This window comes from Rhinolophus sinicus, chromosome 16 (genome assembly GCF_057876585.1).
Source record: "Rhinolophus sinicus isolate RSI-liver-muscle chromosome 16, RSI-T2T, whole genome shotgun sequence".
Lineage (NCBI taxonomy): Eukaryota > Metazoa > Chordata > Mammalia > Chiroptera > Rhinolophidae > Rhinolophus > Rhinolophus sinicus.
The window spans coordinates 147,373,304-147,401,051 of NC_142516.1; the positions used below are offsets into that span (position 1 = coordinate 147,373,304).

The following is a 27,748-nucleotide window of genomic DNA, read 5'->3' on the forward strand; positions in this document are numbered from 1 at the left end:
AAGGTACACCTTGAGAGGGACGTGTGTACCATTTAGAGAGTGTTATCTAACCAGAAACGTAGGGGTCTAACATACTCGCCTACGGAGAAAGGCTGTCAGAAGTTGACTCTGTTTTTAAATTGTAGCTAGGTAAGGTGCTTGCTTGGAATTTTAGTTCCTCATGCTAACAAGACTGAGCTGTGTTGTATGACTTCTACCGTTGTCATTTTTTTTAATCAGCAGGTAACAAGGAGGGAACCCACTCTACATTCTGGGTGTTGCTGAGTATCCTTCTGGGAGCTATGGCCATGCTGTGCAAAGAGCAAGGGATCACCGTGCTGGTAAGACCGAGGCAGTCAGGGCCTACTCTGTACACACCTTTGCCTCCCTATAGAGACAAGATGGGCTGGCCCTGCCCGTGTGACCTCCTCTACGGCGCTCCATTGCTGGCCTACGGTCATAGACCGTTCTAATGATGTGTGTGTGCTTTCACAATCCTGGTGTTTCATATGGGGATTGCCTGTTTCAGTTGGCTAGCATTAGCAACTGGTAGAAATGGAGAGTGGGGAGTTCTTATAGAGTGGTGATTAGGTCTCTTGGAGAGGTCCTGTAGAAAAAGATAAAAGAATGGTTTGAGTTTTCTTGGATGCTCTCGTATTTCAGCAGTCCTGAATGTAACAGTGGACTGACCACCCTTCAATGCTTCTGGTCCTGATTAAACAAATATTGCGTGTTTGTTATGTTATACTTGGCTTTGACTAGAAATGTGAAAGAGAAGAGGAGAGGACTTCTGAAGAGTGAAGGTGCACACCTCCTACATCTGATCTGAACCGAAGCCCAGGAAGGGAGAGGCATTGAAATCCACTTTCCCTTTCCTGCATTCTAGCCAATTTTCTGCCTTGCATTATTAGAGGGAAATCTAGAAATTAGGGATGTGAGCAGAGGGGGAGAAATGGAAAACAAAGATATGAGATGTGGGTGGTCCGTATAGGAATACCGTGAAAAAGAGCAATAAGAGCTATTCAGGGTTTGACACAAGTAAAGGCAAAGATCAGTGGTTTTATTGGACTCAATCTATAATGTCAAGGTTAGCGAGCTAGGAAATGGTATAGAAAGAATTGCTGTGCAGAGATACTTGAATTTCATGAGTTGCTTTTTAAATGTTTGCTCTAAACCAATGTTTCTCAATGTTTGCTATTATTGACATTTTGGGCTGGATCTTCTTTTGTATGGGGGGGCTGTCTCATGCATTGTTAGCACACTCCCTGGCCTCCACTCACTAGTTACCAGTAGAACCCCCTCAGCGGGGACAACGTAAAATGTCTCCATGTATTACCAAGCATCCACTGAGGGACAAAACCATCCTACTGAGATCCTGAACCCTGAACCCTTGCTTCTCAAAGTGTGGTTTAAAGACCAATAGCATCAGAATTATCCGGGACCTTATTAGAAATTTAGGGTTTCAGACCTGCTGAATCAGAATCTCCATTTCACAAGGTCTCAAGGTGACTCCCATTAATATTTGAAAAGCACTAAAGAATTAGGTTGAATTTATGTGACTATAACGATATGGGGAAAGTTAGCTGTTTTCAAAAATTTGATAAGAATGTGGACATATTGATGATGCATTTAAGTGGGAAAGGGGAGGGAGTGCCAAACCTGTGTTTTACTTAGTCCTTAGGACGACATGACCCTGTCACCCCTTGGTGACTGTCCTATAGCTCACAGGCAGAAAAACAAACAGCGTAAGAAAGCAGCGGCAGCTCAACAGGGAGCTTCTGCCTTCTAGAAAATGGTTTACACAGGCAGAAATGGTCTTCTGTGACCCACTAAAATCATATATCACACGGGTGAATAAAATCAGGATTCTTTGAAATGATTAACCCAGCGCTGGCCCGTGTATTGGATAATTAATGGCTCCCAGCATTTTGCGAGAGGGTTAAGTAGGCATGTCATCCTTGCTCTGAAAACCACAAATTACCACGGGTTTCTGATGATGTATGATCTCCTTTGTCACAAATCCCCGTATTAAAGAGACCCAAGTCATTCAGGGGCAGCGTTATCCCAATAACGCCATATGTATTCTGACCACTTTATTGGACAGAGAGCTCTGCTCTATGACATTGTCTGCAGCAGCAACATCTATGGAACATCTGTTGCAGGGTAGACAATAGAATAAATCCAAGGCTTGCGTAGCCTTCAGCCTGTAGCTATAGGTTTAATAGCTGCAAAAGCAGCTTTCACCTGCTAGAAAGAAACTTTCGTGGTGGTAATGGAAGCTGTTCACGTGGGTGGAGCCACAGTATCACATTCTCAAAATCCAGTTGCATCATCACATAATCGAAGTCATGTATCATCTACCTAACAGTCGTGGGCGGTGCTGCAGGTGACAGAGGTAACTGCCCTCCACACAGTTACCCAGGCTGGCAGAGGCTCTGTCACCGTCAGTGTGTAGTTTCCAAAGTCACCCTGATCACCTCCCTTGTCTCCCTCACAGCCAGCTGGGTGGGGAAACCGAGTAGTGGTGCATGCACAGGTTATAACCAAATCTCCAAGATGGGGCATTATCACTTCTACCCACATCCCATAGGCTGGAACTCAGTCCCATGACCATGCTTAACTGCAAGAGAAGCTGGGAAATTCAGTATGGTGTGTGCCCAGCAAGCACAGAAAGCTGATGGGCAATTAGGAGTCTGATCCTGAGAGATCTTCAAAGGGCCAGCAGAGACTGTTCTATATGCCCTGCTCCTGCTTCTGCTACGCTGGCCAGTCAGTCAGCACTGGAGGTTTTTAAGACGTAATTACTTCTGTGGCTGGGATGTCAAGGTTGACGGCTGCCTTTATGATTTTAGGCATAATAACTGCCCAGGTAACCACTCTATTGTATCAACTAAGGGACTGTTTTACAGTAAAGGAAGAAAGAGAAAAGGAAGGACCTCTGCAGAGGTCCAACTTTCTAGCTATCCCAAATCTTATCGTACTCTTATATACAGACTATGAAATTAGGACTAACAGGAATTTACTTGCTAATACATTTGTTATACTATAGTACCATGAGCTGATTTCATAGAAACAATAGGGGTTTTTAAGAGCTGAAGAGGTCTTCCGTAATTACCGAATCTACTACATTCCTTGTCTAGATTTAATAGTAAAATTGTGAGGTATAATTGCTACCTAATCAGAGTTAGGCTCTGCCACCACTGATTGCCTTGTTTTGCTTCCTTAGGGCTTAAATGCAGTTTTTGACATCTTGGTGATAGGCAAATTAAATGTTCTGGAAATTGTCCAGAAGGTACTACATAAGGACAAGTCATTAGAGGTGAGTATATACTTTTGTCTGCAGCCCAGACATGGAAAATGTCAAGGACCGGCTGATTTAAAATGCCATTTCAAAGTATTTCTTGTGATTTTGAATGCTAAACTAGCCAACCTTTTAAAGCGCAGTGTCAGTGCAGTTCAGGCAGAATTGTTGCACATTTGTACCTGGCTTGGCCACATTTCTATTTGAAAATCGGTGACATCAGGGCTTTGCGTTGTCCTTTCAGAACATTGGCGTGCTCAGAAATGGGGGCCTCCTCTTCAGAATGACCCTGCTGGCCTTGGGGGCTGCAGGGGTGCTCTACATGCGCTGGAAAATCATGGGCACCGGCCCCCCAGCATTCACCGAGGTGGACAACCCCGCCTCCTTTGCCGACAGCATTTTGGTCAGGGTGAGTTCTGTGAGTCTGCCCGCCACACGCCCAGGTCCTTCATCCGTGCTCCTCATCTCACCCCACAGCACACCCACGAGATCCCTAATAAATGGAACACCTACACGTTTGTGTGCTGTTATGAAGGATATTCTAGGATGAAAGCAGCTTTTTATAAGGTCATCGAGAGGAGAGCAGCCCCTTGTGTTTCCATTCTAATCAAAATTAAAGAGTGGTTCCTTTTAACCTCAAGTTTCTTGCCAGCCTCAATGAAGTGTCCCCCTAATCCCGTTACTTTTGTTATAGAGGAAATTGACGAGCAGGGTTTAAACAAAATATAACAATATTGGTGGTATCTTTAAAAATCTGATGGTGTCAAGACTCTCTTTATTGTAAAGGTTTGCTTTTTCTGAAGGCAAGGGTGTCAAGCCTCAACTTCTTAGCGGTGCATCTCACAGAGACAGAATCAAGAGAATTACCATGGAATCCTATTCTTATATTGTTAGGCACATACGTGACCCATGGGCCTCAAATTTCCTGGGTCACAGACTTTGGGGTATCACTCATCAGACATAGTGATGTCATATCAGAAGTGTGACAACTGTATAGCAGAGTCTGGTAGCTATGCAGTATTTTTCTCTAGTAAAATCTGAACACATTTAATACATTGCAAAGTATAGTTCCATGTCCAATGTAGAAAGTGGCAACATTTTGTTTTATACAACTGCTCTCCTCGAACAGAAACATATGGATGCCCCCAAAGTGAAGTTAGGAGATATATGTATTTTTTTTCAACCTCAGTATCAAATAAATGTTTGTTTTCATTTTGACTGACAGGCCATAAACTATAATTACTACTATTCATTGAATGCCTGGCTGCTGCTGTGCCCCTGGTGGCTGTGTTTTGATTGGTCAATGGGCTGCATCCCCCTCATTAAGTCAGTCGGTGACTGGAGGGTAATTGCGCTAGCAGCACTCTGGTTCTGCCTAATTGGCCTAATATGCCAAGCCCTCTGCTCTGAAGACAGTCACAAGAGAAGGTAAGAGGCAGCGCTGAATTTTAACTTCCACACTGGGTTGAGTCAGAAGCGTTTTGCTAAATCCAGCACTGATCATTTTAACGATTTTATGGAAGTAATGTCTAAAGACATTTATTTCCAATACATATTTTCGCTAGGATGAGTTCATCCATTTGGAATCCATCGCTGGCTTCAACTAGTGGGGAGTGAACTTGGAGGAGAGGGTATGGATGACTGCTTTATCACCCCCGCCCCCTTTCCCCATGAAGTAGCATTTTGAGATCCTTTTCTCAGTAGGTGGTAAAGAGTAATTTAGGGTCAGAACAGAGAGTGTAATTGATGTGTGTTGTGCCCATTATTTCACAATTCTCCTTCAGAAAACCCTGGTGGATGCTATAGTGATTCCTTCTGTTGTTGCTTAGTACAAAATAAACTGCTGCCCCAAAGAGACTATTCTTTCTCACCAAAAAAAAAAAAAGAAAGAAAAGAAAAGGTTATTGAGGAAATAATTGGGGAAAAACAAATGTGTTTCATGAGAAAGAAAACTATTTAAGATGATTTCCTTTACACATAAGTGTTTATGGAATTAGATTTAGTAATTTCTCAAAATAAATTAAGTTTCAAGTTTACCTGTGCCTTAAATTGGTTCATAATTCTAAACAGCAACAAACTTTTGTCCCAGTGTCATTTAGACACATGTAATAAGATTTTATTTTTAAAATACTGTAGGCACAGGTTCCAGATAGAAGCCACCGAATTTGACCTAGCTTCCCAATTCATACTCTTATGTCATATGGTATATTAGAAATGATAGCCTCGTTTCTAGCTTTCTTTTTACTTGACTGAAATTTGTGGAGATGTAGCCCCCAAAATGATATTAGTTTATTTCAGATTACTTTAAGCTAGTTATTATTATTCCCATTAAGTTTGGGGGGAGGGTTCCCATGAAAACTATACTGAACTAATTGAGACCAATATCTACTGGGCTGTTCAATACGTACATGGTCTGAGGTGTAGTTAAGAGTAGGTGAATTAATAAGCCCTCACAAGTACAGTCATGCTAACCTTATTGATAGGAATTGTGTGACTTGTAAGTTTTATCCTTATACTTGATGCCTAGTGCCTTAGTAAGATTTTTATGTCTTATTCTAACACTTCCAGGCTAAACCCTCTCTGCTGATGACAACATTTTGCTGCTGCTGCTACCTTTTCTCAATTGATGGCATGAGGGGGAAAGGCCTTTAATATTATTTTTTAATGTTGAGTCAGACTTCTTAAGTCGGAAAATAGTCGTTTTAAGCACTTCTCATTTTCCAGGGTCCTTACGCTGGGCCTGGGATTTCTCATCATCCCATTTCTTCCGGCAAGTAACTTGTTCTTCCGAGTGGGCTTTGTGGTGGCCGAGCGAGTCCTCTACCTCCCCAGTGCTGGGTACTGCATGCTGCTGACGTTTGGATTTGGAGCTCTCAGTAAACACACTAAGAAAAAGGTACTGGTCAGGAGTGGCGCCACGCATCACCAAGATGTTTGGACGGATTTCCTAATGACATTGACCATGTCTCTCTGTTCTTCAGAAGCTAATTGCTGCTCTCGTCCTGGGAATTTTATTCCTAAACACGCTGAGATGCATGACTCGCAGTGGTGAGTGGCGAAGTGAAGAACAGCTTTTCAGAAGTGCCCTATCTGTGTGTCCTCTCAACGCTAAGGTATGTTAGTGGCCATGTTCTTTAGAAAGGTGCTACTAGGAAATGTTTCAAGTTCAGCAGCTGAATAAGAAGAAAGTTGATCTCCCTACAAAATCTAGCATAAGACCATACTTGTGTTTTTCTTTGTGGCTATTTTTTTTTTTATGATTTTGATAAAATTTATTAAAATGCCACTTAGCCAAAATAATTCAAAAGAAATAATTAAAAGCAGACAATGTTCACGAAACGGCCTATTACTTAAATGAGGTTTTCCTCATCTTCCAGTTGGTCCAGTCACCTTTTGAAGTGACAGCAGAAGAGCTAATGCCACACCTCCAGTCTGGGGCTGGGGGAGGTGCGCTGTGGAGCCATTCAGAGCACACTTTTGAAAACACGAGCTCTGGTCCTAGCATTAACTCACGTCCTCCAACCTACAACTTGAAGATGAACGGACAGCAGTTTGGTTCAGGAAGTTTAACTTATACTGTGTGGTGTGCAGTAGTACACATTTCTATCGCCTGGGGTTTCTCTATTTGTGATGCCTTTTGTTAGATTAGGTACAAATAAATGTATAGACTTTAAAATCAGCCATATTTTTGTTGAAACAGTCTGGTAGGAATTTGTCTCACTTGTTTTCTTCATGAATCTAAACTTCTAGCTTAACCTGCTGTGTCTCTTTGGGCAAAACCAAACTTTTTTGAAACTTCAGTGCCTTTATCTGTAGAAGGAGGCATAATGCCTACCTCCTGCATTTGTTGTGAGGCCTGAATGAAATACGATGTGTGAAGTGCCCTAGCGTGGCAGTTAGAACATAGGTATTCAAGGAACATCCGCTTTCTTAGGCTTGTGTTAGTTTCGGTTGTCACATTAAAGGACAAAAAGGGAATGTCACTTGCTCAAAACGGGATGCCAAGGAGTTGGGTTAGAAGAATTTCTGTTAGTATCGATCATTAGTATTATTAACTAATGATTCATTCTCTCTTGGGTCATCAGAATTACAGCTTCATAGGCTGCTGCATATGTGATCATGGGGGGTAAAAACAAGAGCGCTCTCAGGAGTTCTGTCTCCTTTTTACATGTATTTAGAAAAAGCAATGATTTCAGGTAAAATTATATAAATAAATCTAATGAATAGTTGACATCTTATTGTGACTTTGAAGGAAAGAATAGTATAAAAGGTGCTGACTCCATGTTTGTCTTTTTCCTGGATTAAAAAATCTTGTTCATGTTTTACAGTTAGGAGACTTGGGTAAAAGTGAATTATTTCAAACTTTTATCATTAATGTGATTTGCTGACCTATCCGTTTATTTTATTACTAAAAATAAATTGCCTGTGATTTAATTTCATAAATGTTAATAGATTGGCTTTATTTTTACTTTTATGTTTGAATAGTAGTAATTATCCCTTCTATTTATATAGTTCTTCCCCACAAGGAACTCAAATTTCTTTGTAGAGGCTCTATAATTAATCTCCATTATCCTCCCTGTAAGGTTTTTAGAGACAGGCTATTATTTTCTTTATTTTTCCAAATGGGAGAAACTGAGGCCTACAAAAATGGAACAGAGGTTATCTAGGTTAGTAATCTATGTGACTAGATCGAGACCTCGTATGGTGTGGTGCCCAGGTTACCTAGTAAGTGGGGTAGGGTGGAGACGGGACATATGTGATGTTTGAGCCTGTCTGCCTGCCCTAGTACTAATATGACTTCATACATTGTAGGCTAGAAAACACAGGGTGTGCACACATGGGCATGCACACAATTACTGTATGTCTCACGCTGTCGTTTTCTCTCTTTAATTTAAAACATATGTACGTACAAGTTCAATGTGGACCTGGTGGTAATTGGCCCTTCTAAGAACTGTTTTCAGTGATACCATTCAGCATGAGCAAAACAGAGATTTTGTTTTTAACTTTCCACTATAAATTGAAATGTAGTAAAATTATCTTTACTTCCGTTTTCTGGAAAAAAAGCTAGGTTGATTTCAGGGAAGAGATCTCATTAGGAAGACACTGGTTTCATTAAACTCCATTACAGGAGATACGTTTTCTGTACTGGTTTCCACTTTATATTCATTGAATATTAAGTAAGCAATTGACACCTGGCTTTAGATTAGGCCCAGACTTACAAACTCAGATTCCTCTTTCTCAAAAGATTGTAATATCCATGTATGTAGTACCAGTGTGTGGTCTACATTTGAATTACCCACAGTGCCTTGTATATGGTAGGCACTCAGTATTAGTGATTGAATTGAGCCAAATGGGAATTAAATTCCTTGAACCTACTACGGATGAGAGTCCAAGTATCTAATTTCATTTAGTTATTTTTAGTTTTTAAGGGCTTTAAAGTATGTGGCACTTTGTATGAACTGGGTGATAAAATTCTGAATTCTTTTAACACTGAACAGAATCATATACCACAATGAGGTATTTCCTTAGGGAGTGACCCAGGATGGATTAGAGGATATTTATGTATTTAAAACATTGTAAGTTTAACATCAACCATTGGCAGAATATTTGAACCAAACTGGTTTTAGCACTGGTGTTAAAAATGCCTTTCTTTACTGACGCTTTTACTTCCTTTATATTTACATGTGATTGGGTTGCAATTGTTGGTTTTATCTGTGGCTTTTGTGCTGGTTCATTGCCTCAGTATGAATCACAAAGGCTAAGGGGAAAGTTCAGGAATAAATAGTCGTCTTCAGTCTTTTATCTTCCATGGAAACAAAAATCACTCATTCTTTAAACACTATTTTAAGTAAACTGTCAGGGTTGTTTTGTTTTGTTTTTACACCGGGTTATCTAGGCAACTGTTTTCTGTTCAAATACTTCCTTCCATAGAAGCCATAGGTTAAGTCCAGCCTCTAGGCAAACCTGTTTACAGTTCTCAATTATGGATATCTTGCCTTCTCAGACCAGATCAAATCTTTAACTAGTTCCATTGAAATAACTGCAGTCTGAATTTGCAGTGTCCCTTCTTCCCTGCTTTTCTGGTCTCTGGCGCTCAGGGTATATGACAGAACACGTCTGTGCTGCAGAGGGCACTTGAACTCCAGTGTGTGAGCTTTTTTTTGAGAAAACAGAATTTCCCCATAACAAAGGAAAGCAGCAGGAGCCCAGGGGCAGAAGAGGCGGGAGGCGTGTTGAAGTCTGCTCAGAGCTGTATTTGTATTCTGTGGACCACAAGCACTTCACTCAGGTTGGATTCTCAGATTCTGTTCTTTTGTGTGTGGGACAGGAGGTGAAGTAACACTTCCAGGCTGGGGCTGGGGGAGGCAGGAAATCAAACCATTTGGAGCATACTTTTCAAAACGTGCGGCCAACCATAGCATTAACTAGCCTCCAAGCTATAATTTGAAGATGACAATATCTACGAATGGACAAGACTTTGGTTCAAGAAGTTTAAATGACGCAGTGTGCTGTGCCATAGTACACGTTTCTATTTCCTGCAGTATCCTTGCTTGTGATTCTTTTTGTTAGATTAGGTAAAAATAAATGTATGGAACTGAAAATTGGCAGTTAAAAACAAATCTCTGTTACGTATACACTTAAAGAATGTTGCACTGCTCCATACCTTTCCAGACATACTAGTATTTTTGAAAATGTGCTCTAACTGTAGGTTAAGATGGATGAGGCAGGATGTGGTTATATTTTCAGAAGGAGTTTTGAAGTGTTCAGATGTATTGTTACTTGAATATGTTCAAACCATTATTCTATTTCACAATATATTATTTTGCCATAACAAAATACCACACACAGCGTGGCTTAAACAACAGCAATTTATTTTCTCACCGTTCTGGATGCCAGAAGTCCTAGATCAATGTGTTGGCAGAGCTGATAAATCCTGAGGCCTCTCTCCCTGGCATGTAGATGGCCACCTTCTCGCTGTGTCCTCACATGACCTGTCCTCTGTGTGCACACATCCCTGGTATCTCTCTGTGTGTCCAAATTTTCCCTTCTCGTAAGGACACCAGTCAAATTGGATTCGGGCCCACCCGAAAGACCTCACTTCAACTTAATGAGTTCTTTAAAGACCCTGGATCCAGTACAGTCACATTCTGAAGTGCTGGGGTTTAGGACTTCAACTTATAAATTTGTGGAGGATATAATTCAGCCCTTAACACACAAAAGGAAACATTTTACTTTTAAGAAAAAGTAATAGATGGTGTGATTGAGTGGGTGTAGAAATTGCCTTGGGTATTCAGTCCTATGTTTAATCAACACCAGGGTGATACAGTGAGAAGACATATAGGCTTTGGACCCTGGGTTGAAATTCAGCACCAGAACCTTGGGTAAGATGTTTAACAACACGGAAGCAGTCCCTCAGCTCAGAAGGGAGGGTGATAGCAGCTACCTGTCAGGGCTGCTGTGAAGAGAAGAGACCATACGTATTCAGTGCCAACTCCGGCACCTGCTTCAAGATGACCCCAGGCACGTGACCTATGCCGGTCTTTCTGTTATTGTTATTAGTCACGCTTAACACACCCAACTGAATGAATTTCTGTAGCATCATCTCTTCTAAGATTGCTATTGGCCTTTACATTGTAAGCCTCCAAAAGGAGCTTTTGATGATCAATAAACACTTTTGATAATAGTCCTCATGAGTTGGAAATAAGGTCCTGGCCTTAGTTTGGATCCCAGCTCCTTTCCTCGTAATTTATTCTGAGCCCATGGACACTTGAGAAAACACCATAAGTCGGCAACCCCAGTACCCTCACATTAAGATGACCTGAGAATTTCCGATAGGTTTGTGAGCCCTGTTTCTTATAGTCTACTTTAACACCCTCTTCAATCATTAAAATCTCTTTTTAAAAAAATTGAGGTAAAATTCTCGTAACACAAAATTAACCGTTTTAGTTCTTCAAAAATGAAAACTAGAAATATCAGATGATTCAGCAATTCTAATGGAGATATACACACACATATCTCCAAAACAATTGAAAGTAGGATCTCAAAGATGTATTTGAACACCCATGTGTATAGCAGCATTAGTCACAGTAGCCAAAATGTGGAAACAACCTAAGTGTCTGTCGACAGATGAATGGATACACAAAATGCAAAAACATACAATGGAATGTCATTCGGCCTTAAAAAGAAAGGACATTCTGACACATGTTACAACATGGATAAAGCTTGAGGACGTTATGCTAAGTGAAATCAGCTAGCCATAAGAACACAAATCCTATCTGAGTTCACTGATTTGCGAATCTAGTATAGTCAAATTCATAAAAACAGAAAGTAGAATGGTGGATCCCCTCAGCCCTATTGGGGGATGGGTGTGTGAGTCAGAGAGGGTTTAGCAGTAAAACCATCCCAACGTCCTGATTTTCCAGTTTTCTCTGTTGAGTTCTTTAGTTAAATATCCTTCTGTTATACTTCAGTGGTATCATCTGCTTGTTATGTCTCTGTCTTCAGATTTTTTCCTACAGGGTGGGGGATTAAGGACAAGAAGGCCTCTGGCTGAGCCTCAGAAGGGTTTTACCTAAAGTTCTGGTGGGTGGGTTTTTGTTTTGTTTTGTTTTTTTAATACCACTACCTTTTGTTTTCAGTTAGAAGATATAATAGATATTCCTGCTCTGAATAAAGAAATCTATGAGCTGATGGCCAAGTTTTTATCTATATTTTCAGGTTCACTACAATGTTGGCAAAAACCTTGCTGATAAAGGCAATCAAACAGCTGCTATCAGATATTACCGAGAAGCTGTGAGGTACTGCAAGCATCTTGTCTCATTTATATACGTGTCTTATTCTAACTTTCTAGGGTTAAAAAGCCTATCCTGTTTAAGGCCCCAACTTAAGATATCTTTGCCAATTCCTGAGAGTTTAGTGAAGACCACTGAGCATTGACAGATGGCTTGGTTTTTCTCTCCACTTCCAGATTAAATCCCAAGTACGTTCATGCCATGAATAATCTTGGAAATATTTTAAAAGAGAGGAATGAGCTACAGGAAGCGGAGGAGCTGCTGTCTTTGGCTGTACAAATACAGTAAGCATTGTTTTTATAATTATGCTAGTGGCAAAGAAATGAGTGCCTGCATTCTGGGGTCTGAGCCTTTCTTTTCCTTGTTTACCTTTTTAAAATGCTCTCCCAGGCCCGACTTTGCTGCTGCATGGATGAATTTAGGCATAGTGCAGAACAGCCTGAAACGATTCGAAGCTGCTGAGCAAAGTTACCGAACAGCAATCAAACACAGAAGGAAATACCCAGATTGTTACTACAACCTCGGGCGTTTGGTAAGTGTATGGCGGTCTGTGGCTGCAGAAGGAAAGGTCCATTTTGTTTTTATTTATAGTAAAATGACAGTAGTAACACCCCTTCTAGCACTCTCCATCTTATAAAGTTCTTTCACATAGGTTTATCTCATTTGAAGATAGCTATTGGGTTTCCTTATTATTTAACTTTTGAAGCACTAGTTAGAGAGCAATCCAACTTGAATTAGCCAAGTGTAAGAGATCACAAAGGCAAGAGGTCAAACCAAGGAATAAATTACAATTTTTAAAGTCCCCTGTGCCCTGTAAAACAGTACTCCAAGGGGTAACTTCCTGATAAACATCAGTTTCTCTGTTTTTAAAACACGAATAAAAACTGAGATTAAAAAAACAAACCCATAATATGATTGCTGAGCTTCTGTCTTCTCCTTCTTCAGGGACAGCTCCCTGCATCCCAGGGTCTTCCTGCAGATAACTGTTCCCCCTACAAAAGAACGCTGAGTGGGGCACGGGATTTATTTGAAAAGGCTTTGAGATTATTCGATGGAAATAGGAAATAATGTGTTCCATAGTGACTTTCTTCTTTTAGTTATTGGCAGAATATAAAGATATAATATCTCTGATTTTCTTTTTTAAATAATTTATTGTTTCAAATAAATATTGTAGCCGTAGCTATACATTAAGTTCAGTAATCTGATAAATCTGAAAACATATTGATAAATGATGGTGAAATAGATTCTGCCATTGTTTCTGAAAAGCCCCTAGGAGGATGTACAGCTTAGTCATTATAGCTCTTGATTTTTTTAATAAAGAAAATAACCACACACTAGTGAGAGGTTGGGGGTGGTAACTAACCTTACTGTGGTCATCCTTTTGCAACATATATGTATCAAATCATCATGCTGTACACCTTATGCTTACATGTGTTATATGCCAATTATATTTCAATAGACATGGGAGGAAAAAAGACTTGCCCACAAACAGCAAAACTCTTTAAAAAAAAGAATGATTATAGTTTCCCTTCACTCCACCCTTTAATTTTGATTTCAAGAAACCAAGTACATATGTTCCTAATATATTTTGTTTTTATATTAAGTAAAATTGTTAAGGGAAAAACTGTTTGCTCATTTGCGCGAAACCAGAATACCTGTATAGTGATGTGATTTTTAAAAGAAACTTTTATATAATATTACAGATTTTACACAGCCTGACCTCACAGGTACAATTGCATTGATGTTGTTTTAAAGAGATGCCAGTTTATCCTCATTTTAAAGGCCCGAAGTCTCATGGTCTTGTGTTATCAAAACCGGTGGTTCCCAAAAGCAGTCGTACGTCCAAGTCATCCCACTGTCTCAGATTTAAGGAGTCAAAAGCTCCATAGGGGATCTGTATTTACAAAAACAAACCAACACAATTGGTTTTGGTAAATCCAATACCCTGTTGTTGATACTGCATTTGGGAAGCAGCTCTGCCTAACATTGAGCAGAGTGACCAGGTCAGAGCAGAACAGACAGTTCGCAGGGAGCAACCTAGAAAACATGAACTGCTTGGTGTTTATGGAAAAACCAGTCCTCAGTTTTACCATGATGGGAATGCATTTGGTCTTCGCTGCTTTGTTTCTGAACTGGATAGCCATGATTTCGTGAGTTGAGGAGGTAGAATTTTATGAATGGATGAAACAAGGTGGTAGGAACAGGTGGCTAATGATGGTGAAGTTTTACCTCTCCAATTCTGTGCTTTAAATGGGCAGATGCTGCTTGTATTACACATTTTAAAGTGAAGTGGCTTGTGTGTTTTTATTATTCAAAAAATAGCATGTTTCAGTTATGATATATCATAGGAAGATACCATCTCTATATACTTAACACTACTGGGGAAGAGAGGAATTACTTCTCCCTGAAAACAGAGGTAAGGTGGCAGGAACGTGATTGAATCCATGGAATAGCAAGGTGTTTGAACAAGGAAGATTGATAGCAAGATAATTCCTGTTGTCCCAGGAAGCGTTCTCCGGAGCCACCTGACCTTGTAGGCATTTCCTATATGTTTTACATTTTAAAATTCTGTGCTTTATGATCTAGTGACATGCTTTGAGGTTGAAACAACTTTCTCTATGAAACCTGAAGATTTGAGGAGTCCTAAAACTATTCTAGTGATAAATTTGTAGGGAAGGAAAGAAAACTTTTTCCTCCACCCTGTTATGTTCTCTGACTGGGGCCGTGCCAATTAGACTGACCACAGACAGAGTAACAAAACAGTGTATTAACATATGCAGCAAGCATGTGGGAGAAACTCAGTGATGAATAACTCAAAGGGATGGTTAGAACTTGGACTTATATAGCATCTTAACAGAGAACAGCACATCTGTAGAGAAGCGACAAGACAAACAGGTTTTAGGCTCCCAAGGGTGGCAGGAATACATGGGGGAAACAGATGAAGTGAAGTTTGTGCAGGAATGTCTTGGTCGTGGCGTAAAACTTCCCCAGAAATGGGAATTGATGGCAGTCTTCATTTCCCAGAAATGTCTGCTTGTAGTCACATAAGGGAAGCTCTAGCAAAGCTTCTTTCTGTATCTGTTGAATCTCAAATGCTTTCAGTGCAATAATTCTTATGCCAAAGTGACATATTTGGGGTAACATATTTTGATCCCCTACATTGTTCTCTCTGGAGAAGGGGGTGGAAAGACAGTAAATGATATAAGTAGAGACCAAAAAATTCAATCACATACAAGGTAGGGTGGACCCTTGCAAAGTTAATGAAGTGAGATTAGGGACTAGGTGGGGGATGGGAGCAAACTGGGTGTTATCTGAGTCCTTGCACTGATGGTTACTGTAGGGGTTACTGTCTCTATTTACTGTGTCTATTCTACTAGTACTTGTGTGACATAGCATACTTGATATCCATGTGAATTCTTCCGTCATTCCATTTCTTCTTCTTTGGAGGTAGCTCTTCTTTTAGATCACTGCTTGCAAAATGCGTGTATCTGCCTACAGCCTTCTAGGTTATGCTTTAAAGCTCTAATACATAACAGTCTTATTCCCTCTCCTAGTAGCTGCCTGTCACTGCAATTCCTTGGGATTTGGGAAATAAAGAATTTATGCTAAATGAGCCTCTGAAAGAGTTATATCCCAAGAAAAGAAGATGGAATTCAAAATGTAGGATTTTATCATGTGTTCCAGTCCTTTGAATTCATTCCCACTTTCACATAGGAGACCATGTGTAGTATTAAATAGATGGAGACCTTGTACTGTTCTCTGTGTATATTGTTTATTAATTAAGCTACAGTGAAACGATCTTCCTGTGTTTCCTTCTGCCAACTGTTCTTGCTTATTTAAAGGCTTTGCTTTCTATTGTTTAATTATCCAGCTTTGGCCTGCTTGATAGCGTAAAAGCATTAGGAGCTTAATCTTGAACAGCTCAACCAACATATTTGTATCTTGGCGAATAAGAGGAACTTAATAACTTAAAAGTTTCGTTTTAAAAAACCTCCATAGTACTGTTTAGTAACAGAAGACAGAAATGTGTTTTGATTTTTGGACGCAGATAAGAAAGAAATATAATGCCACTCTTTGTGAAATAGGAACTGTCAAAAGCTGGATTATTTGGGACACGTTACTAATGTTAGAGAACCACAGTAATAGAGACTGAAGACATTACTACAGACAATTCGTTATGCAAGGACTAGTTGTATCAGTCAGGATCCATTCAGGAAAACAAAAACCATGCTAAGTATTTTAAATAGAGAAGCTTCAGTGCAGGGAATTGGTTAGACAGTTGTTGGAAGGCTGGAAGAACAAAAATAAAAAGGTGATATTAACTCAGAGCATAAAAGCAAACCCTACAGGGTTGGGGAAACAAACAGGAGAAAGCGGTGCCACCAGAATTTAAGGGGCCACCATCCCAGGACCTACCACCACTTCCAGAGCTAAGATCATGAAGGAAGGACCACTGCTTCCTGCCTTGGCACTGTTGAGAAGAGGCATTGCCAAGGAATAGAAAGGAGACAGTGAATGGAGAGAATGGGGAAGAGCTACTCCCTTCTTCCCACCACCTGATAACTCCTATTGGCAGAAACTTAACAAAGAGCCCAGTGGCAGAGGACCCTGGGAAGTGCAGTTTGCAGAGTACAGAAGGGCAGGCAGGGGACTAATATATAAATAACATGCACATTACCCGTCCACTTTCTGGATGGGTAGATCTTGCTAAATCATCATTTTTCTCCGCTTCCCTTAAAGGGCTTGTTCCCTTTGTATAGAAGCTGTAAGAAGGGTAAAGGGTGATGCAAAATAAAAGTAAATTTCAGTCTGTTGTTATTCTCCAATAAATATGATAATAATAGTAATAAAGAGCAAAATATGTGAAATATTTTTGTTGTTGCATCAATGAAGTTATGTTGGTTTTCCTGGGTTTGTTAGAAAAAAAAAATCACCGATTTTTGTCTATTCAAATGTATGTCACTTGCTGGAGAGAAATGAACAAGAAATCTTTGGGAACATCAAATATAGAGAGACAATTAAATGTTAGTATAAATAGTGGCCTAAATTATTTTAAGGTTTTGAGCTTTTCATATCATTTCCTTATTTAAAGAGTAAAATATAGTAACTTGAGTTCCTGAGTCGCATGGGAAATTCTGACATCTTTAGTGAATGGATATTTGTAAATGTTTCCATAATTCACTAAACCCTTTGCGTGTAATATGCCACCTGTTTGCTGTGTGGGTCATAGGGCAAGTCAAAATGTTTCTGTTTTCTAATGAAGACAGACTTGAAAATAATAAGGAAATAGCCTTAAACTTTGATAAATTGTTATCATTTGTACTTTTTGCAGTTAAAGGAACCAAGTTCATTGAGATGAGATGTAAATTTGAACTGAGTTAAAAAGGGTAAGAAGGTCACCTGCTAAAAAACCCATCACTTTCACCCTCTGTGCATTTTTAACTATGCAAATTGAGTGTCAGCCATTTTGTACTCTGTTATCAATGTTAAACAACATTCACTACAAAAAAAAGAAAGCAACAGATAACTCTTTCCTTCCTAAAGGAGGCAAACAGGCTCCAAATGCCCAGGGTTTTACATCAGCACATAAGACTTTTCCAGAGTGTTCACAGTATTTAATCTACTCATAGATTTTTATGAAGCTTAGATACAGGTGGGAAGAGGGTACTAGACAGTTCTTCACAAGGTGAATTTGACACATTTAGCTTGTAATCACATTAAATACTTCATTTACCGTCAAATAACAACTTACCATAGATGAACTAGGTTAAGTCTTTCTAGAAAAAGACTAATGATTAGGTTTTTAACTTAGTCTGAAATATGATTTGACACCTGGAATCACTAAATTATGGGGTGTAGTTAAGAGATTGTAGGCTCGGGAGCTAGACTACCTGGTTCTAATCCCTACTCTACCATTTCTAGATGTATAACTTTGGACACGTTAATATCTCTGTGCCTCAGTTGCTTCATCTGTAAAATGGGGATAGTTATCTACTATATTCAGATTATTTTAAGGATTAATGAATTAATATGAAAAATTGGAAGCTGAATATATGCAGGTTAAGTTTTGTTTGATTTTGGGTTTGGTTTTCATTATGTCTTAGAGAGAATAAGCAAAAAAATATGTAGAATATTGATTTTCGGGGGGTCTATGCTTTATTTTCAGTATGCAGATCTAAATCGTCACGTGGACGCGTTAAATGCTTGGAGAAATGCTACTGTGCTGAAACCGGAGCACAGTCTAGCTTGGAACAACATGATCATACTCCTTGATAATACAGGTACAGAAAGGGGAATTAAATAAGTCAAAGGAAATTGTCCCATGGTACAGTACCATTGAATAATTAGGAAATGTAGATTCTTGTGGATTTTTTCCTAGTGTGTGGTAGAGGTTTTTTTTAAAAAATAATATTATGGGATTCAATATTTTGTACTACAACAATGTTCTAGAAAATGGAATTTCCTTTGGCCTATTGGAATATGAATGTTTGGGAAAATGACACCTTACAATTGGTGTTAAGTAATGGGGAAGATGTGTGCTAATATCTCATTTCTTCTGAAGCCTGTTATGTAGCTAGCAATGCCCTCATCCAGGACACTGGAAGTACCCAGAATTGAGCAAGCATGGCTGCTGGGCTTATGAAATGGATGGTGCCAGGTCCATGCACTACAGTTCATGGACGGTACTCAAAGGCGATGCCTTCAAACCTACACGAGACTCTTATTTTAGATATAATGCTAATAGACTTGATGATCTGCTTTCTTAGCCCATAACAGGCTCCACCAACTAAGAGTTGCTCTGCTTCTCCAATTTGAAAAATCCAAGCATCCCATAAGAAATGATAGTTTTAATTTGGCAGACTCTAGAGCTAGTAAACCATTTAAGCCATGTGGAGAAGAGATAAGCACTTGTTTCTAAGGAAAGTATAGGATGTGTGCTTCAATATGATAAATACTCAGTTATTAGAGTGTTACTGTTATATTCTTATTCTGCAGACTTGTTTTCTCTAATTTGGGTATAATTGGTATCTGAGGGAAAATTAAAACTAGGTTTTATAGGCTCTTACAGAATGTAAGCAAAAGCTGTTTGTACATTATGTCAGAATTGTGCTGGGTTGCAGTGGCTTTGCAACTGATAGGATCACTTTGTGTGTGTGTGTGTGATATGTTTTATGTTGATTTTCTTAAGTACTTTATTCATGATCATTGTGTATAATGCACATAAGCCCTGTTAATTAGAGGGAGAGACCAAAATACTAGTAACTCGGTTTCTATTTTTCCATTTTCCACTCACAGGTAATTTAGCCCAAGCTGAAGCAGTTGGAAGAGAGGCACTGGAATTAATACCTAATGATCACTCTCTGATGTTCTCCTTGGCAAATGTGCTGGGAAAGTCCCAGAAATATAAGGTATGTAAACTGCAGGCTGCGATTTCTTGCAATCAATGCCAGCACCTGACAGAAGCCATAAATGTTACTTCTACCGAGTTAAATTTGGAATTAGGCCCAAATCATGGTAGCAGTACACCAATGTGGCTTGGTCAGTTTGCTTCCTGGAGAAGTTGCCCAAAAGATGGATTTGCAGGGTCCACTTCCATGTTCTTTCTCATCAGAATTCACTACCATTGCTCAAACATGGAGAGGGGAGGAAAGGCCCAAAAAGAAGTGCATCCTAGCAGATGCCCCATTCCCACCTTGGCACAAAGCTCTTTGATTCAGCTTCTTGCAGTTGGGCTGGAGCTCTGGGTTTATCTGTAAGTACTGTCTTCTGCACAAAAATTATAACAGCCCGTGGTGAATACAGGACTGGTTCTTGCTGTTTCCCAGCTTTTCCTCATCCAGAGTTAAGTTATTGTTGGTCATCTGCAAGGTGCCAGAAGTTTTTGACCAATGAAAAGCAGAAAATATTTCATCTGGGCTCTATCTAACTGGGTCCTAAGGGTTAGCCAGGACTAGACTATGAGTCAGAGATGCATAGCTCCCTGTATATTGAAGGGGACTCAGTGTTCCTAATACTGGTGATCTCAAGCTTTAATATGGTACATCAGAATCACCAAGGGAGTGTGTTAGAATACAGATGCCCAGGGTGCTCCCCACAAGAGATACTGGCTTAGTCGGTTGTCTAAGGTCAGGGGATATATGTGTTTAACCAGCATCCCGGGTATCTAACACAGATGTTCCGAAAAACGCTTTTAGAAGTAGTGCCCTAGTCTTTTCATGAGAGAAATATTTTCTTTCAGAATCAGGAGCTGTATCTCATTTTGATCACATGAGGCCTAAAAGGTAGTGATGAATTCATATTTGTCCTGTTATTTACTTTTCCTGTTCTGCTCATTAGATATCATTATCAGTATAATTTCGTATAACAATAGTCAGATATTAATATTTCATGCATTTCTCTCATTTTTGCATGTCAGGTTATTTCATAGCTGCAGTATACATTTTAGCATTTCTAGATTTTGCTCCAGAGATGACTTTGTGAGGGGTTAAGTTTTATTTTTTATGACTCTACTCATGGAGAGCAGGGAAGGAGGGAAGATATGTGGGTTTCCCTTCTAATGACCTTTCCAGCCATCTGCGTCATCCTGGGATGGGTTGGTCCAGGGACCAGCTACAGCGAGTCTTCAAAATTCAGCTTATGTAATCATTATATTGATTTTTCTACCATCCCACAGCTTATACACTAGAATTTCTATTAATATGACAGAACCTGGGATTCATTTGGCTTCTAGTTCACATTGTTCTCTTTTTTCCAGATAAAGTAGAAAATATTCTGTAAAGCAGAAGAGACAAATGGGTTTCCCATTTCTGTACACATTTTGCATCCTGATTGTCTAGGCCAGGGCACTGAGCCTCAGATAAGGAAACAGAAGATGAAATCTGAACTAAGGAACTTACTCTGAGCTCTTTAGGAGCTGCCAAAATGAGGGAAGTGGCGTTACACCCCAAGCCATGGCACCAGCCACCAAGCCCTCTCTTCATATATTTTAAAAATTCAACACTTGGAATTTTAAACCACTATTTTGGGTTTTTCTCTCTTAATGCAGAAATGATACCTGTTGCTGTTGGTCAGTTGCTTATGGCCTGTCCTTGCAGAGCCCTGGGTGGGGGTGCTCTGGAAGGAGGCAGCATGATGGTGGCCTGTAGGGGTAGAGTGAGCAGACCCTCCAGCTCTGTCGTCGTCCTCGTCAGGACAGGTGTCTTTCCACCTAAGCATTTGCTGTTCAGATTATCATCAACTTTTGGTGACTCTCTTTCGTGAACCTGGAGACTTCTTGCGGTCGTCGTCAAGTCCTATTTTTATATCTCCCTTTCTGTCATCATACTCATGGCTCTTGTTACGTGTCCCCTCAGTAGCTGTGAAACGGCTGAATGCGTCTCACATTTGGTTCTGAAATGTTCGAGCTTCCAGAATCTATTTTGAGACTTTGCTGTGCAAAAGTTCGTGTTCTCACTGTACCCGTGTTACTTAAGCAGCCCTTCCTCCCTAACAGCAATCACTTGAGTACTTCTCAGTTTATTCATCTGTAAAATGGAGATGGTGCTAAGAAAACATGCACAAGAACATAATTTATAACCATTAAATGGTTAACTATATATATGTATATATAACATATATAACTATATACACATAATATTAATTTTAGTTTAGTGATCATTAAATGAAACTCTAAGAATCGTTAAGACCTATTAGAATTTATGTTACTTATTACCATTTAATTTCCCATTTATGGTTAATGTGGTAGAGCAAAAATAAAAAGTAATGTTTTTAGTACTTAAAATGTTGCTTCTCATCCTAATTCCTCTTTCTATATTGCCTATTCCACTGGCCCTGGAGTTTCAAAGCAGACTACATTTATAGAGCAGTTTTCCCAACTCCAGACATTTATACCACACCTTCATGAATTTTTTTTGGCCACACCTACCGACTGCTTATCCTATTATTTACTTGATATCTTCCTTTAGATTTTTAACACAGGTAAATATATTAAAGTGGAAATATACCATTACTATAAATATAAGGTAACTGAAAATAAAATAATTTTAGTAACTCTCGGGTAGCTACTATTGCTGGCCAAAGCTCTGAGTCTGAGGGTTGCCTTCTCTTAGTTTCAAAGGGAGATTGGCAGGCATTGAGGTTGTAGCCCCCCCATTACCACCAAATGGAGACTTTTTTCTGGAATGAACCAGAAGAAAGGAAGGCAAATTGAAGAGGAAACTACTCTCTTCCTGTGTGATGCATGGATTCAACTTCATGTTGGACCACGTTACCTTCCCTAGTTGAGGCAGGTGGCAGGGTGTCCCTTGTGAAACTTGGTCCTTGGTTTCAGGATGCTGGTGTGGTGATGGAGCCACCCTGCTGGCCAGTTTGCTGAAATGACCTCCGACTGCCCTACCCTCTCTGCCTAGACATAAAGACCCTCACTCATTCCCTTGCGAGGCCTTTCTCTGTCGCATGTGTTTCCTAAACCTTTGTCAAATATATTAGGTTGGTACAAAAGTAATTGTGGTTTTTGCAATTGTTTTTAACCTTTTAAACTGCAATTACTTTTGCACCAACCTAATATTTTGTCTAATACACTTCAGAAAATAATATATTATTTTCCCTTTCTGCTGATGAGAAAAATATCCCCGATTCAAAATGTAAGTTTATTTATTTGTTTCTTGGCATAAATCAGCTGGTTACCTGGGTATCTAAGCATCCTCACACTTCCGCAGAAGATCAGTTTATAAACAGTCCATTGCTTTCCGGAACGGGGTCATTAAAACACCTGATTTAATAGATGAGCATTTCATGGGCTTCAAATACCTGCAGACATTCGTATTCTAAAGAGGCCTCCGACCCTGCCCTGTTTCCCAGGGCTGCCTCCCAGGGCACAGAAGCAGTTCCAGGGGTTACTGACGCCTCTTCTCAGGGCTGCCCCGCTGTTACCTGAGAGGGAGCACTCACTGCCCGCCCCAAAGCGGCTTTTCCTCTGACACCCCTTCTTTTGTCAACATTTTTCTATCTTCCAGGCTCGGAAATTTTGACAAATATTTTTCCTCCCCCCATTACTTTGCTGGTCCTCCTGTTCTTCCGACTCCTTCCCACCCAGCCTCCTCATCACCGCCCCGCCTCCCCTCCCCCTCAGGGTTCAGGCTCTGCCTGGCCCAGAGCAGCAGCCCCTAATGGGGGTATGAGCCCCGGGCCCCTCCCTATGCACACCGCCCTGAACACCACGGCATCCCCCAAACCTGCCTGCAACTGCACGTTCTCCTGAATGATGCCCGCACTCAGAAATTTGAGAAATTAGTTAAAGGCATCAAGAAATGAATCTAGCATCCTCTAGAGAATGCCTGAGTTTCTTTTTATCTTTAAATCAATTTCCTCTAGTTGACACATTTGCATGTAGAGGAACATTTTAAAGTAGAGTTAAATTCCCTGGCCTTCCTATTTCTCAAATTTTAGGTTTTAAATGGAAATATTTGAAAATTATCAAAAACAGCCCTGCTACTTAGAAGCCACTACAAATCTATATAATCCATTTTTGTGGGGGGTTTTTCTGCATACCTAAGATGGTAGGAAAATCTTAGGCTTCCTTGAAGGAGTTTCAGCTACTGAAACTTGGAATGTAAATTGCTAACTTTGAAATGATTTCTGAGTGATGTTTGCTGACATCCTGATGTTATTCTGATATCTTGATTCACTCATTTCTCAAGTATAAATCTTCCTCTGCCAGCTGTTGTCAGAACTGTGGTGGTTTCAGAGATGTTTGCCCAAATTCCCAGCTGGTTTCTTGTGAGTGCCACAGGCCATCATGGGGCAAGTAAACTGGTCTTCTTATATTTTATATAATGCACGATCCTGGAGTAGGAAAGCCACCTGGAAAAACTCACAGAAGGAGCAGGTAGAAGGAGCCATGTCCCCAAACCGCCAGCTCTGGTTGTTTAAGGCCAGCGTTTGATCCTGATTAGGGACACGGATGTAGATGGCGTGACTAGCTGCCCCGACAGATGTCGGCAAAAACATTAGGCTTGTTTATTTCTCGCATTATGGTAGAAAGGGACCAGCCAGCCAGCCATGGCCAGTAATGATCAGGTAAGAAAACACCTTGCTGTGCCTCTTAGTGACCCCATGGGAAATGAGTACTATGTGAAGGAAATGCAGAACTCAGCTCACCCACATCGGCGGCATTTGGTCATGATCATAAGCAGTGCTGCAAGGCATAGATGACAGGTGGCCGTCTCTGCTTAGTTTTCTCCAGCTGAGTGGGGTGCTTCTAGGGTGCCAAGGGTGTTGTGGGTTCTTGGGGTACTTTAAGTAGGCCCCATCTTCTACCTTGAGAGTCCTGGAAATGAGTCATTGATGCCGACTGAAAATGACACTTCCATGGGTGTCTTCAGCAGCCCTCTTCTCTCTTTTGACCTTTGTTCATTCTCCACTGCACCCTGAACTGAGTTACTTGCTTGAAGTTGCAGATTTCCTGCCACTGCAGAGAGACAGGTGGCAGTAGCATAGTGGCCCTCTCTGCAGCCACCATCACTTTCCACTGCCCCTCACACCCTGTATTTTACCCTGTCACACATACAGCCCTGCTCACCCTTTGGAGCCTCTTCTCAACAGGTGTGGTCCTGCTGGGCCTTCTGAGTGTTTCTGGAAGAAGGATGCAGTGATACAAAACAAGCACATTAAGAATCTGGAAACCATAGGCAATAAAACTGTTCATCGATTTTGTATCATTTATAATACCTTTTTATGTGTTTCATTTTTTAGGAATCTGAAACTTTATTCCTCAAAGCAATTAAAGCTCATCCAAATACTGCAAGTTACCATGGCAATTTGGGTAAGGAAATTTTTCGTTTTGAACCATATTGAAATTCTCCGTAATTTTAATGAAATAGGCGTATTTCTGTAAAATCAAATGTTGGTAGTTTTTTCAAACCTAGCCTTTATTGTCCTTTATAATCTGATTTCAAAATGTGAGTTTTTAAAAGAAATTATTACACTAAAAAAGGTAGCTAAGTAAGTCATATTTACAGATCTTAATTGTATGTCCAAAACAACCCCCCAACCCCCCCATCACCTTCTGATGATAAAATTCAGATTTTCTTTCTTTGTGTGAAGGATCCTAGAATATTAAACTGAGGTGTACTTTGGAAGTTTGCTGTCCAACCTACATACTTTTCCCTTTTTCCGTCGTGGACCTTCCATTCTAGCTTGGTCTCTGCTTTCTTACGTTCCCTTGTGCATTGGCTAAAAATGCATTTATGTTGATTTATTCCCTAGAATTCCTTTCTTCCATTTTTACATCTCAATAATTAAGATCTTTAGAGAATAGCGTGTTCACGTCTAGACTGCTTAATCCTGTGAATATTTTTTCACCAAATCTGTTCCCTACAGACGCTGTAGCTTCTCATCACAAAAATCATGAAGCATCGATGGTTGATCTTCTGCCAATGTAGAAAGTTAGTTTTACTTACAAAATCATAATCATTGGAGGCTTACCATTCTAATAGATTTATTTTAACTATCATTTTACGTATGGTCAGATCTTGATGTTAGAGCCCTTATTTCCAGCTGGCAATAAACAAGCTATTATTTTGCCACAATGTATAAGAGAATCTTTATTTAAAGTAAACAGGTGGGCCTAGTCTACATAGTCAGTAAGCAGTGTGGGAGCCCAGCTCTTTCAGCCTGGCTTCCTGGAAACTTCATGGCAGCATTGAGAAACTTTTAGTGTACTCTTCCTTTTCTTTCTTTATGTAATAATGTTGCTGTAGGGAAATGGATCATGCCTAGTGATACGAAGAACCCCAGGAGTAACTGGGGGTGGTTAAACAGACAATCACGAGGGAGTGTGATTACAATAAATAAAGTTTGTGGTACAAACAATATTATTTTAAACAATGATTTTTGAAAACTGTTTGCAGAGGTTCTTTAATATTTCTTTGTACAAGTGGTTGGGAATACCACAAGTTATTCAGAAGCTTTTCCAATGAAATTCATCTCTTGCTATTTCAGCTGTGCTTTATCATCGTTGGGGACATCTAGACTTGGCCAAAAAACACTATGAAATCTCTCTGCAGCTTGACCCCACTGCGTTGGGAACCAAGGAGAATTATGGGCTCCTAAGAAGAAAGCTAGAACAAATGCAAAAGAAAGACGTCTGATCTTTTTTCCTTTATTTTTTGTTTGTGTGTGTGTGTGTGTGTGTGTGCGCGTGTGCGTGTGTGCGCATGAGGCATATCATTAATATTATGTGGTTACGTTTAAACATTTAAAAGTCTTACATGTTTATTTTATTCTGTTTTTTTTTCCTGTGGAAACAAAGACATGCAAAAAGATTATAGCACCAGCAATATACTCTTGAATGCTTGATGTGGTTTTTGCATTGAAATTGTATTTTTTTCAGACCACGCAAATGTAAATTCTAAAATTCCAAGAATGAAGTCTTTTTTAATTAAAAAGAAAAAGAGAAAAAAAAGAATTTTGAGCAACTTACAGTAGAATTAAAGCTGCATATGGGATGTGAGCTGTGGTGTGCAGAGACTAGCACTATTGAACATCAACTGTGAACAAGAAATGACCAACTGACTCCTACAATGTATATAAATATCAAATGGGTCTGTATATTAGACTTCTTATTTAATGACAACAAAGGGTAAATTAAGGTTTTTCGTTTTTTAATCTTTTTTTAAACAATGTACTATGAACTTCATTTGTAAGGAAATATATTTATTTGTATTTTTATGTTTTGAATAGTGCAAATCATTGAATGAAGAATGGAAATGTTAACATCTAGTATATTTATATACTTTTCCCCCATAGGAAGAAGTTCACTCCTGCAATATTTTTTGAGATTCTCCAACTTGCGCAGTTTCATAACAGAGAAAATTATGTAGTATTCTATGTGAACTGTCACAATTAATAGAAAATTCAAGTCATGCTTTAGGCAAAAGCAGGCAGCCTGATGTCTTTATTTTGTTATATCCAATATGAAGAGGGCTAAACATCTATGTAAGTTGCTTCTTTATGTTTTTAACTATAAAGCAGTTTTCCATTTGACGTAATGGAATCACAGTCATTACTATATCCAGAAAATGCAAGAGGTAATTTTCTCTCAAAAGAAGCCACATTTGGGGAGTTTGTGGTATTTTTAAGACTTGGATTATTTTTCCTATTTTCTTTGATCAGAATAATCATGTTTGTTTTGTTTCATGCTTCTACATATACTGTTGATTTATACAATCTCTGTAATTTCTTATGCAGTAAAATTATTACACAAACTGGTACAAAACTGTCATACAGCCTTCTTAATAGGTGATTTTCAAGTTAAAACTTTGTGTCCTCCTTTCCTGTAAAATGAAATCAAGGAGACCAATTCATCCTTTCTAGTTTGTGGCTTCAACATGGCTTTAGGGACCATTTAATTAAATTGCACTAGAGTTATCCAAGTTCAGAGAATGGGGTGAACAGATCCCATATTGAAATGAATTTGATTCTCTAGACTCAAGATTTTTGGTGGCAGATCTACGTCGATATGTAACTCAGTAATTGTAACTTATAGTGGTTCGGGTACATCAGAAAAGAAAGTGATGGTGATTGACATACATCAGAAAAGTGCTGTGTTTCAAACATTTCTTAAATGGTCCCCAAATAACAGTAACAATTTATGGATCTCTTAGGGGCAGGAGGT

General features: G+C 39.6%; 1 protein-coding gene across 2 annotated transcripts in view; it reads left to right on the top strand.

Moving 5' to 3' along the window:
- TMTC4 (transmembrane O-mannosyltransferase targeting cadherins 4) overlaps positions 1–27,349 on the top strand; it is a 57,925-nt gene extending 30,576 nt beyond the window's left edge. The window contains exons 6-18 of one of the 2 annotated variants that reach the window (XM_019754227.3): positions 220–320; positions 3,206–3,298; positions 3,525–3,689; positions 4,506–4,708; positions 6,005–6,176; positions 6,262–6,393; positions 11,999–12,078; positions 12,249–12,356; positions 12,463–12,604; positions 18,239–18,353; positions 19,369–19,481; positions 24,826–24,895; positions 26,074–27,349. In XM_019754227.3, the coding sequence (XP_019609786.1) occupies positions 220–320; positions 3,206–3,298; positions 3,525–3,689; positions 4,506–4,708; positions 6,005–6,176; positions 6,262–6,393; positions 11,999–12,078; positions 12,249–12,356; positions 12,463–12,604; positions 18,239–18,353; positions 19,369–19,481; positions 24,826–24,895; positions 26,074–26,222 (1,643 nt within the window). In that variant the 3' untranslated portion in view covers positions 26,223–27,349. The remainder of the gene's footprint in view (positions 1–219; positions 321–3,205; positions 3,299–3,524; positions 3,690–4,505; positions 4,709–6,004; positions 6,177–6,261; positions 6,394–11,998; positions 12,079–12,248; positions 12,357–12,462; positions 12,605–18,238; positions 18,354–19,368; positions 19,482–24,825; positions 24,896–26,073) is intronic. The other variant, XM_019754228.3, reaches the window with a different exon arrangement.
- The last annotated feature ends 399 nt before the right edge of the window (positions 27,350–27,748 follow it).